General features: G+C 40.5%; 1 protein-coding gene across 4 annotated transcripts in view; it reads right to left on the bottom strand.

Moving 5' to 3' along the window:
* Positions 1-12313, bottom strand: part of Dip2c (disco-interacting protein 2 homolog C) — a 221672-nt gene that overhangs the window by 95900 nt on the left and 113459 nt on the right. For all 4 annotated transcript variants that reach the window (XM_013504713.1, XM_013504714.1, XM_013504715.1 and 1 more), the window contains 6 exons: positions 12016-12125; positions 11537-11639; positions 10177-10241; positions 9325-9418; positions 9063-9182; positions 7763-7877 (listed from right to left, as the gene is read on the bottom strand). In XM_013504713.1, coding sequence (XP_013360167.1) covers positions 7763-7877; positions 9063-9182; positions 9325-9418; positions 10177-10241; positions 11537-11639; positions 12016-12125 — 607 coding nt within the window. The remainder of the gene's footprint in view (positions 1-7762; positions 7878-9062; positions 9183-9324; positions 9419-10176; positions 10242-11536; positions 11640-12015; positions 12126-12313) is intronic.

Genomic DNA, 12313 nt, shown 5'->3' with positions numbered 1-12313 from the left:
CCTCCAGTTCTGTAGGACATAGGACTGTCAGAGATACATATTTGGGAGGGTACTGCTGGGCGATGGCTTTGGGAAGCTGTAGGAAAGAAGACGGGGGATTTAGACACACCCCAGAAAACTGTATGGGGCTGGGGGAGGTGTAAGGAAAGGAGGAACAGGAAGGTTCCTAAGCTTCCATTCTGCGCAATTACAAGCGCAGAGTGACGATCACCTGAGGTTGGAGAGGGGCAGGAGACAAGTTTTCAATCACTTTTAACAGTAAGAATATATTTACATGTTGTTTATATTGGAAATTCTAAAATAGAAGGAAATAATGGTGACTGTTACTTAAATTAAAAATTATATTCTGTGTGCTCCCTACCCACATTACCTAAGTGGAAAGAGAACTAAGCTGTTGATACACTGCCAAGATCTAAAAGAAAGGAGTGCCTAGATTTTGTGTATTCCTGGATCTGATGCCAACTTTACACAATGATGAAAACCTGTAAGGCTAGCAGTGGTATATTACATGTGCAGCCTAGAGTGTGAGACTCCACAAGGTCCAGGCTGTGTCTTGTGATGATAACTCACAACGTTCAATGGACGCAGGTGGCAATGGTATTAGCAGGCACAGTTATTAAGAGGCACAGAAATTATTATACCCATTCGTAGGTAAAGAAACTGATTACATCTAGGGATAACTGGTTTACAGTGACAGAAGTAGAAAGTCAATTAAGCCTCATATCTGTCTCTTCTACTGAATAAGGAGGCATCTAGGAAAATCAAAATGAAAAGACTTAAAGGAGCTTTGAAGTCAATGAAGCAGCAGACAAACTCCAGAGAACCATCACCATATCAAACATGTGGCAAGTAACTGCTGTGAAGTCTTGTCACACGTTTGGATTTCTGCCCACCAGTTTGTTCCTGATTGGATACTAAAGGTAGGAAGGGCAATTTTTTTTTTTTTTTAAGAGTAGGAAAATTTATTGGAGAAAAGGAATGGGGAATAGGAATAGCTCCTGAGACAGGAGGGGTCCAGAAAGGGTTGCCCAAGGAAGGGCAATTTTTTTTGTTGGTTTTTTTTGATACCTGAATTGAACTCAGGGCTTGTGCTTGCCAAGCAGGCACTGTGCCACTGAGCTATATCCCTGGTCCAGGAAGGGTAATTTTAGTAACACCAAAAGCTAGAATGAGTTCTAACATCACACACTATGCAAATTCTCAGCACTGTGGACATGCACTAGGAATTCTGGCTCCAGGTAGCAGTGATTTGCTCTTTCTCCCTGAGTTCGTTGGGCAGATGTGGTGTTTCTACAGAACCTGTCTTACAAAATCATTCATCCAAAGTAATCTTACCAAAAAACTGTTGAGTTTTAAAAATCACATCACAATTTCCAATATTTCCTATATCCTGCTTCCTTTTTGTTGTCTCTGAGGGAACTTCAGTCTAAATTTTAAAAATATTCTGTTTTAATTTTGGTTAGAGGAGCTTGATCTAGAGTCAAGAAGGAAGGTGACTGGTGTGGTATTTGCGGCCCTCCAGTGCTTTACACAAGATTAAAACAGCACTTAAAAACCTATGTTTTTACATATATAGTAAAGGCTGAGTATCCATTATCCTAAATACTTGGGGCCAGAAGTACTTTACACTTTCCAGATTTTGAAATACTTGTGCATATATAAAGAGATGTTCTGAGGATTAGCCCCAAGTCTACACACATAGCCTGAAGGTAATCTTATACATTAAATAATTATTTTATGAAACAAGTTTGTGTACACTAAAGCATCAGAAAGCAAAGGCGTTACCATCTCAGTCCCCCATGTAGGCAATCTGTGTTGGGTACCACCATTATTCCTGACTGAATTTAAGTGCTAGTAGTAAGTAACCATTTTCTTATACTTACTCACATATTAGCACTTAAGACTGGAAAACACAACATACCATTAATGCAGTAAAAAAGCAATGCGTTAGTGCTAAGAAGGCAGCATCACAGCATCCTGGAACACCACTGCCAGGCAGCAGCAACAGTGGCAGCCTTTGGGCTCCCCTTACAAGGATGTGCTTTGCTCCAAGGGTTAAGGCACACGGGATTTTAAGAGGAAGGGAACAGCAGCAACAGCTGAAGGACCAGGAAGCAGGTCCTCTAGAAACTTAAGCATTTTTCTGGACAGTGGTTTAAATCTTCCTCCAGAATCATCTGCTCCTTGACAAGAGTTTTTGTCTTTCTGATTTTATAAACTGATTTGATTTCTTACTGTTATGAATGCACGCTGATTCAGTTTAATAAGCACCTCAATACATTTTCATCTCATCTACTGGCTTTTACTTTGTAAGGTAAGTGTAATGGTTGTCATAACTATTATCATGATCACCTTGATGAATCAGAACCATTTTGGCTATGTCACCATCAGCCAATGAAAGAACAACTAAAATCCCACTACTCATATTAAAACCTTCTTTCACTTCTCCCAGCTTGCCCTTGACTCTCAAGGTATGTTCTGTCACTTGACATCAAAATCTTTCCAACTGAACCACTGTTCTTCATCACCACTGCGCACAGCCACAGGCCAGAGTTTACGCCGGGCATGCACACGTGTCTTCAATCACTGTGTCCCAAGCACTGGCACAACAGAAAGCATCCTCCACACTAAACTCTTGCTGAAAACCTTCCACACCCATGTGTCTGCTTATTGTTGCCAACAGGTTATTCAATCGAATATTTTTGTACTTCATTCATCTATGGCTACTCTGGTCACACGGGGGACTAACAAAGTCACCTTTTCAGGGAAGCAAATGGCAGAAACCTTTTTACAATGAGAATTTCAGCTGGAGAATGTAACAGCAGTTGAAGAATAACATTTTGCAGTTATCGTCCTGTCCAGCTTCCCTGTGGTGTGTACAAGCTGGCAGTACAAAATGCTTGGGAAGCCAGTTGGGTGTGATGTCACTGGTGATCCCTGCCTTTCTGTTAGCACTGGTAAGAAATTTGCTCGTTTGAAACAGCAAAGATGCCACCTTTTGTTCTGTCTCAGCACATCCCAGCATAGCTATTCCATCATGGAGGCTTTCTCTTCAGCTGTGATCGTGTCCAGCTGGGGAAAAATGCTAAGATAGTAATGCTTCATCAGCATCGCAGATTTGTTTTGGTGTCAGATCTTCATCAGCAATGACTGGGGCAAACCTGTCAGTGGACTTCCTCACTGCTTTGTGATCTGCAAATGCTTTATCACAACTAATCTTTAAAAATTTCTTTACTTTTTGATATGGAGTTTTGCTATGTTGCCCAAGCTGGCCTCAAGTGATCTTATCACTTGCCTTCCTAAAGTAGACAGGACTAGAGGTCCATTCCACCACACCCAGCTGTGCTGTTTTTAAATTAAATTTGTGCCTGTTTCCTGTTGTACATGTACAATTCCCTCCAATTTCAGTTTGTAGTGATAGAGCTTTGCTTGTTTCAAGACCCACATGTCACCAAGCGGCATACGTTCACGGTGATGCTAAGGGATCACTAGTTCAGTACACAACCCAGATCTTCACTTTCAGCCCTATGCAGTTTGTCTATTGTTCATTAACTTTGTTCATCACTTCCAGCAGAGAACAGCTTAGCTCTCTGCTTCTTCAGGACAGGGCAATCATTCCAACAGAAGTTATCCTCTTCTAAAAAGCATTTGTGCTTATACTGCTGCAGAGTCTCTCCAATAGCTTGGTTTGCTATGCTACAGATACAAAATGCCTTTTCTTTTTGTTGATTCTGTTAAAAAGTTTTTTCGATACTTCTCACAATATCTTTACATCATGGAGATAAGCAAAAACTGACAGCGAATAATACACAGAGGTTTTGACCTGTTGTGGGTACACTGTGGAGAAGCTGCCCCTGGTAAATCTGGCTTGCACATTTTGTGAGTGTGCTTGAGTGGGGGACTCTGGTTGTACACATCAAAGCTAACGTAGCTGGTGTATGTCTTTGGGGATGCTGAATAAAGTGTTCTGTTCCTGAGTTTTGGCAGCAAACTGACATATGAAATCAGATAGGAAATTTTCTACCTGTGGTATCATGTTGGTATTTGAAAAATTCCAAAATTTAAAGCATTTTGAATTTTGTACTTTCAGATGAGGGATGCTTAACCTGAGTATGCATATTTTTCAAAAATTACTAACATGTGGCTAAAACTATGAAATCAACATGGAAGCAGTAAGCATAGTTTAGAATGAAATTGGTCTTATTTTTTATAGCCTTTCCTTATTTTATCCAAGAGCAAAACGTAGCAACATAATATCAGTATATTTCACCAATGTGGCTATGAAACTCAGTGTACCAAGTTAGTAGGTGTGGATATGTAACAGCAGTTAGTAGCTGTAGACACAGGACCAACATTCACAGACCATGTGAGCTACAGATGTAGCAGTCCCTGTGATAGACCAGTGAAGGTAAATTCATTTACGCCTGTAGTTCATCGACGTAGTCTACACTTGTATGGATGATTAACATGCTTTCCCTTTTGATTAAGATAAGCAGAGTCATGGTGGATGAGAATACTTAAGAGAAGGATGAAGACAGAATATGACAAAGTAGGCAACTGATTCCTTCAGGAAAATGAATGTCTTGATTTAAAAGAAAAAAATTGGTCCAGATGAATCACTAAGGGAACACCATTTTATGAGAGTCTGAAAATCAGAGTATACCACAAAGATTATAGAACACAGGTGTGGAAAATTAAAAGAGACACAAGCTGCAAAGTAGCAGAAGGGGAAAAGACAGGAACAAGGGACCTTACGGCACATTATCTCAGAGTACAAGCACCTGCAATAGAGGCCATACCTGTGGTTCCCACATCAGGGTAGAAGTGGAGCAGATGCATGTGTATGTGGAAGGAAGTTATGTGGGCATGAATAAAGACAAGAGGACAAGATGATTTATGCTCTGTAGATTTCTACCAGGCCTATGGTCTCTCTGTACTTACTTTTTTTTTGTTTTTTTTGGTTTTTCTCTGGTACCGGGAACCGAACTCACGACCTTGTGCTTGCCAGGCAGGCGCTTTTGCCACTGGGCTAAATCCCCAGCCCCTCTCTCTGTATTTTCTTAAATGCTCTTGAAAACAAGATTTACCCCAAAAAAGTGCCATCTATTATTTCTGTTTTGAGGATGACTATGGAAGTCTTGCAGACAGACTAGGTATGGGTACTCATTTCCAACATCAGGGCCAATGCTGAATCCTAATCATCTAAGGGCTTCCAAAACCTTTCAGGAAAAACACAAAGAAACTGTGGACAAATAAGCAGAGCTCTAGGGACAGGCTTCCGGACCAAGGTGACCCTCCGCTGGGTCCTCAGAAATAGGAAACAGGGAGGGAACGGTGGGGAAGGCATGCTTTCCAGCACTCCGCACAGTAAGCCATCTGTAGAACAGGTGATCATGGTCACTAGGCAGAGAGTGGCCTTTGGCACTGAGAAAGACGACAGAAGAGTGCCACAGGAGGATCAGCCATGAGAGGTCATTTTGCTATTCTTATTCTGCAGCTGCTGAACAAAATCCCACATAATTCTGAGGAAAAATGTAAAGTGAAATCATTTAGGCAGAGATTGTATCACTTGGATTTTCACTGAAAGCAGTTTAGTCTCGGTTTACAGGCAGGGGTAGATTTTTCAAAAAAAAAAAAAACCTTAGGCTATTTCCTATCAGTTGAGACAAGCAAGTGAGAAAATCTACGCTGCACAACCCACACCTATTCCTTCCTAATCACTCCACGTCAACGGGCTGGAAACACGGATTCTGTCTAATCTTCTCTGTTTCCACAGACTACGGGGAGATGTGCCTTGTGGGAACTGATGATAAACTGCCGCCTGCCAAAAGATAAAACCTGCTACAGCGTCCATTTAGTACTGTATTTTATATCATTTTCATGTTATTCTCTCCTCCCCAAGGATATTTTCAATCTATCAAACATATGATAGCTCCTTTCCAGTGGCTGCAGCTCCTTGCTGCAATGGTTCCCAAGCACCCGGGAAGCAGTCAGCACAGGATGACCCCGCTGTGGCATGTGGGGAGACCTGGCAGAAACCACAGCTTTGAGTGTGACTGACCGAGCCCAAGCTTACATCCACTAGGTTCACCTGAGTCCTCAAACAGCAAGGGCTGAATGAAGGTTGGTTACACATGAAATGAAGGAATACAATTCCAGAGGCTTACTGAATGTTTGCAGTAAAACTGGCTCAAGATTAGAAACTAATATTTGGATTGTTCCAGTCACAGACCTTTTCCATCTTAACCCATTATCTTTAACAGCAGTTCAACTTTAGAAAAAATAAAAAGGATTACACAAGCTAAATGAAAATTTGCTAAGGAGGACATTTGGCAAAAATTCACCCAAGATGATAACATTCAAGGGGGTGCTCAAAATACATGGTAAATATTTAACTTTTTTAAAAAAATTATTATGGTAACATACACATTGTCATAATCTCCCTTAAAACATTCCCCACCATCAAACATATGGATCCCATAGTTCTTGGCACTTTGTGAAACAGTCCTCTTTCACATCTTTATAAGGTGTGATAAAAAAAATCTGGCGAACACTGCTGCCGAATGCCATCCCACACAGAGGCAGGCTTGTGCAAATGTGTGTCCTCATCCACCTTATTCACTGGGTCTGGCACCATGCAACTTCGGAGGGACTTAATTTGTGGTTCAACCAAAATTGAAAGTGGTTTCTGATACTTTAAAGACTTTAAATTTCTTAGCCATTTCTGGTCAGTAATATATTAGCAACAACTACCTAAAAGTATCCATTTTCCTATGTAAGGAAACTTCCAGTGTATATTTTTGAACAGCCCATATCTTTCTGTATATAGAGCAGAACTTATGTACTTTGTTTTCTAAGTTTTCTATGTCAACCATTCTTATAATGAAGTACATTATGAAATAAAACCTAGTAAGAGATAGAACCCCAAAATACAGAAAAATAAGTCCTGCTACAAATTTCAAATATCTCTAGGATGCAAACAACTTTTCTTACATTACTGTTGACAGCTGGGAGGTAAAAGGATTGACAGCCAATGCACCCAATGACAGTCATCAAAACAGCTTTTCCAGTATCTATTCTTGAGATTATTTACTACGTTCAATACTTTTTATCTTCTCATTCTGTCAAAAGATCTCATCTACATCCCATAACCATTTCCCCCCTGAGCACCATGCTGTTCTAGGGCAGGCTAGAGTGACTTATGACTGTGAATAACGTTGAACTTGGCAAAAGCACCACCCAGGCTGTGGGGTACCTGGTCATCACAGACCTGAAAGCCCCTTGAAGTGCCATCATGCTGCTCAAAAGCTCAGAAAGCAGTGTTTCTTAAGGTGCAGTATCCAGAGGGCAAAAAGTGAAGACGACAAAAAAAAATCATGTCAAAGGATATATGCTTTGTTACCAAAATCTCACTTCATCCAATATTTACTCTGTCCCATCCCCAAATTAAGCCTGAAGCTGAGAGAAGGAAATGAAAATCAGAGTAATCTATAAAGATATTACTGTTATCCACTCTCAGACAAGAGTTCTACCAACTGAAGAATTATAATGAACTGTATAAAGAATGTTTTCCCAACTAATGTATCTAGATGATTCAAAAAAATCTAAGCATCTAACAGAAAAATAAACTCATTTTGAGAAGATTAGGTCATGTTCTTATTCTTACAGTAAGCATTAACTCTTAGGATTTCCATGTCACATAGCTGCTGAACAAAGAGCGCTTAACTCTAGGCCATCTACTTTTACTGACAGGACCCAGTACCTGCGGATGGCCACAGTGAGGGCCTCTGGTGAGCTGGCACAGGGACAGATAACCTCCTGCCGAAGACCTTTACTCTGGAAGACATTGAGAAACGCATCACAAGAAGAAATAGACCCTAGAGGGAGAGAGGGACAATGATCAGACAGCTGTAGCACGGTGCTCTGTGATAAATACCCTATGATATAAAACAGTTTTGAAGTTAGAATTTGAGCACAAATGGAGTTAGGCACCATGGAGAGATAATTTAGCTAATATAATTTATTATTTATTTTACAAGAAAGATCATATTCTCAAACTTACAGAACTCAAAAATTTTAAAAATGGAGTTTCTACACTTAAGACATTGTCTGATGAAATTATTTTAATCGATTTTTTGGAATTTGTTCCACCATTTTTAGGATTCAAGTTCCAAGACATGTGGAAATCTAAATAAATAAAACTTCACTCGGTATTAACCTGAAGGAGACGAAGGTACTATAATTATTCGGGAGATTAAAAAAAACTATTTTCCAATACAAATTTACTTTGGTTTATGCAAGATGTATTGTTCTGCAGAGAAATAAATTTAAAAAACAATTATCTATTTAATTATCTCACATTGATACAATTATTTTACAAATGAAAGTTGTTCATATAATTAAATTATGTTTACAAGCTCTTTTCTGTGTATCAGGCTATAAGGAAGGGCATGCTGCCATAGGTTACAGATACGTATGTTGCACAGTTGACAAATGTGGCCAGAAACATCCTTTCGATTTATTTCACTCATTCACTTGGCTTCTGGGTTTATACACTCTTCAAAAAAACAAGCAAGGTAGCTTCTTGTTTCAGTTGATTGTTATATTTCTTAAGGTGCAGTAACAAAATTCCATAAATGTGCTAGATTGCTTTACCTTGGTTACAGGATTTGATAATGATGTTCTAATAAAAATGACAGATTAATTTACTGACCAATAAAACTACCATTAGACTTTAAAATAATAAGGTGGGGATCACTTCATCTCATTCTCATAAAACCTTATGATTTGGGTACCATCTTACAGCTGAGAAAAGAAAGCATTTGCATGGAAGTATGCTGTTTCTCTTTACCCCAGTACTACTATCTACAAATACCTTGTTTTTAAGCATTATGCTGTCTTGCCTTTAGGCTATAGTAAATAATACCAGTTGGTTATTTTAAGGCAACTTTTTAAGTACAATAAAGAGTACAAAAAGACATCAAAGCACAAAGAATAACACCTGGAAAACAAGAAGTTCTATGCTTGCTGGTCTTTCAATTTATGTTGGACTTGTCACTTACAGGGATTTGCTCCATCAGCCACTATTAACATGCGGAGAGAGGAGAGATTGACGTCTCTTTGATCTCTGTGTGCTACCAATGCCCAGTGCATATCCCTTGATTTCACGCAAGCCACCTTTGCTACAAAGAAAAGCAGAAGTTAACATGTGTCACCATCAAAATGTCCAAAATACTGAAAAGGAGAAGTAATCATGATTCATGAGGAATGGTAAACCATCTTTATTTGTCATGAAAATACCAGTGAGCTGTATGGGTAACCAACCTTTGTACTGGCAGACTTTCTGGATCCAGGAAAGGGGGTTCACCTTCATCAGCGAGTAAGGGATGCTGATCACATGCATCATGTTCATGACGCTCTGAAACCAACAAATACACACACAAGAGGTAAGCGAGGCAGCTTTAACATTAAATGAGATCTTAAGAGTGAAGGAAAAAAAAACTACAATGGTTTGAAACAGACACAGGGAGATTTTAAGCAGTTATGCTCCACATAAGTATCCAAAATGCCTTAAATAAGGTGAACTTCTCTATTAGAAGTGCCTCTAACTGGCACTGTCATCCCTTATCAAGTAGCACTACCAATGATAAGATAAATATCTCTCTGCAGCTTATGTATGACTTTTATCTTCCAAGGCAAGTTTGTGGAAATCCTTCCCCTCTGTGGAATAATAGAACAGTAGATCCCCTAAATATTCATAAGCACTGACTCAGAGAGAAAAATAAGAACATCCTAGCCAGATTAGATGTAGAGAAAAGTGACCAAAGCATGAATAAGACATTAATAACATCACTGTAAATTCTCAAAAGCCCAAAGAGGAGGAAGAAAGATAGTAAACTTTACATGACTGCTTAGAAGGCTGTTCGTACAGCTCCAACCTTGATCTATGGCTCCAGGACTTAAGCAAGTAGCTGGTGAAAGCAACTGGCTCCATTGGGTTGTTGAAAACTAACTGAGCCAACAACCTAGGGCCCCTAAAAAAGTATTTTCTTCTTCCTGTCATGGGATGAAAGGACTTATCTATGCGACACCACGTACAAACCAAAATTTGAGTGCTGACACTGAACACATTCACGTAACACACAGACACACAGCAAAGCAGGTAGGCTTACTTACCGTTAGGATGCCGTGCCACAGCCCGACGTCCTTCTTAAAGTCTAGCACATTCACAATGGTTTCAGCTGTACAAGAAGAAGAGGCATGACACTGCAATGAAAACCTAATACCACCTCAAGGGATAATCAGGGATCTTGGAAGAATACCATTTCACTGCATTGTCATAGAATTCTGCAGCCATTAATCAGACCACTGGAAAGTTCTGGCCAGGCCTGGTGAATAGGTGAATATTCTAACACATAAGCGAACAATATGCATACCATGTCTTAAGTACAGATCCTTTCTTTATTCATTTTTGCCCTCCTCTCCCTGCTGCTTTCTCTTTCAAAAAGAATTCTTCTCATTTTTCTGTCGTGTCTCTTCCATAAAGGGAAGCATAACGTGCTGTCAGCTTGCCTTACAGGGGAATGAGGGAGTCCATTTTTGACAATTCCTCGGTCTGTGATGCTTGACCAAAAGTCTTCAAAGGTGGGGCTGGGACTATAAAGCAAATGATATTTGCAGAGCCAGTGATAGAAGAATACTCTAGGATTATATGGGGCATGTCTTTAGAGAAGAGGTGCTGTTGTGGCTGTGCCCCCGCACAGGAACATGGGGTGACAAGCCAGAGAGTGTAAGGAATCTGTTTCAACCCCTGCTTCTCTGGGTCAAACTGACAGTTGTTACCATGGTTCCTTCTGCTCACTCTACCTCTTTGCCTACTCGGGGAGAAAATCACCAGTTCACCAGTTTTCTTCACCATGGACGCCCACACAGTGGAGCATGGAAAACCCACCCCCAGAGATTCTCATTCAGTGGGCAGGGGTGGCACAAAGCATGGCCATTTTTTTAAGCTTTCAAAGCTATACTTATGTGCAGCCAAAAAGGAATGTCCATGGTATTAACTGTTACGGACTAAGTTGTGCACCCTCAAATCCACAGGGCAAAGTGCTAACCCCCATTCAGATGTGTGGCAGTAGGGCCTTTAAAAAGGTAATTAATATCAAATAAGATCCTGAGAGTGGAGCTGTAATTGGCATCCTTGTAAGAGGGGAGAGCAACGTCTTTCCCAGGCACACACAGAGAAGAACAGGGGAGGTGAGGACAATGTGAGAGATGCCTTCAACAACCTGGAAGAGAAGCCATACCAGGAACAAACTCTGCTAGTCTCCGGTCTTGGACATTCACTCTCAGGACTGTGTCTGTGGGTTTAGCCAGCCAGTCCAGTAGAACTGTTATGATAACAAAGCTAACAGACTAAACCAGCAATTAAGTTACGTTTAGTTAAGTAACACATTCAGCTACTCCCATGATTACTATGGAAAACACAGGGTGGCTCTCTGAGAACCAAGGTGCCTGGAAGTCTTGGTTTGGTCCACACCTTCTGTGTAACTGCACGCCTGTGTGAGTGCTTGGCAGTGTGTCAGCAGCGCGATCCTTGTCACAGTCACACCAAGCACGCTTCCATCCTTACATGTCTTGTACTGAAATGAGAAAGTATATGGCAAAGTCATTTTGACAAAGCCCTGTTCCCCATCCATCAGCCTCTTAAAGTATTTAATTCCCTTTTTATTTTACAGGACTAGGGATTGAACCCAAGGGCTTTGCACAGAGCTACATGCCTAGCCATTTTAAAATTTTTAGATAGCGTCTTGCTATTTGTCCAAGATGGGCTTGAACTTGCAATCCTCCTATCTAAGCCTCCCAGAGTACTGGGATTACAGATATGCACAAGCCTGGCATCTCATGGTATTTGAGATACTTTGAGTCTTACTCCTCGGGCACTGATGTTATGATGAGAAATACATGTCCATTCCGAAAGTACACACCGAGACCCAATGGACAGAGACAGTGACTTACCTCAATATAAGCAGTGTCATTATTTGCATCTTTAATGTGAGGGAACCAATCTCGAGGAGGTTTAGAGAGGTGTTTGGACTCTGTGACAAACCACAGAAGCTTTGGCCAACCTTGGAAATAAATGATAAATTCCTTTAAATAAGGAGTACCCAGAAAAGCCTGCAGACTTTCTCTTTCCATTCACCTGACATACTTTCAAACACCACATTAGGCTGGATGAAATCTCTGGTGTTTCCTAACAAAAGAGCACCCAAGCTACTGGCAGTGACACCACGTCAGCCAGAGCTGAGGAGCCACA

Source organism: Chinchilla lanigera, unplaced genomic scaffold (assembly GCF_000276665.1).
Source record: "Chinchilla lanigera isolate Chin_1 unplaced genomic scaffold, ChiLan1.0 scaffold00091, whole genome shotgun sequence".
Lineage (NCBI taxonomy): Eukaryota > Metazoa > Chordata > Mammalia > Rodentia > Chinchillidae > Chinchilla > Chinchilla lanigera.
Note: the sequence above shows the minus strand (reverse complement) of the source record. Positions and strands in the feature narration are given on the sequence as shown.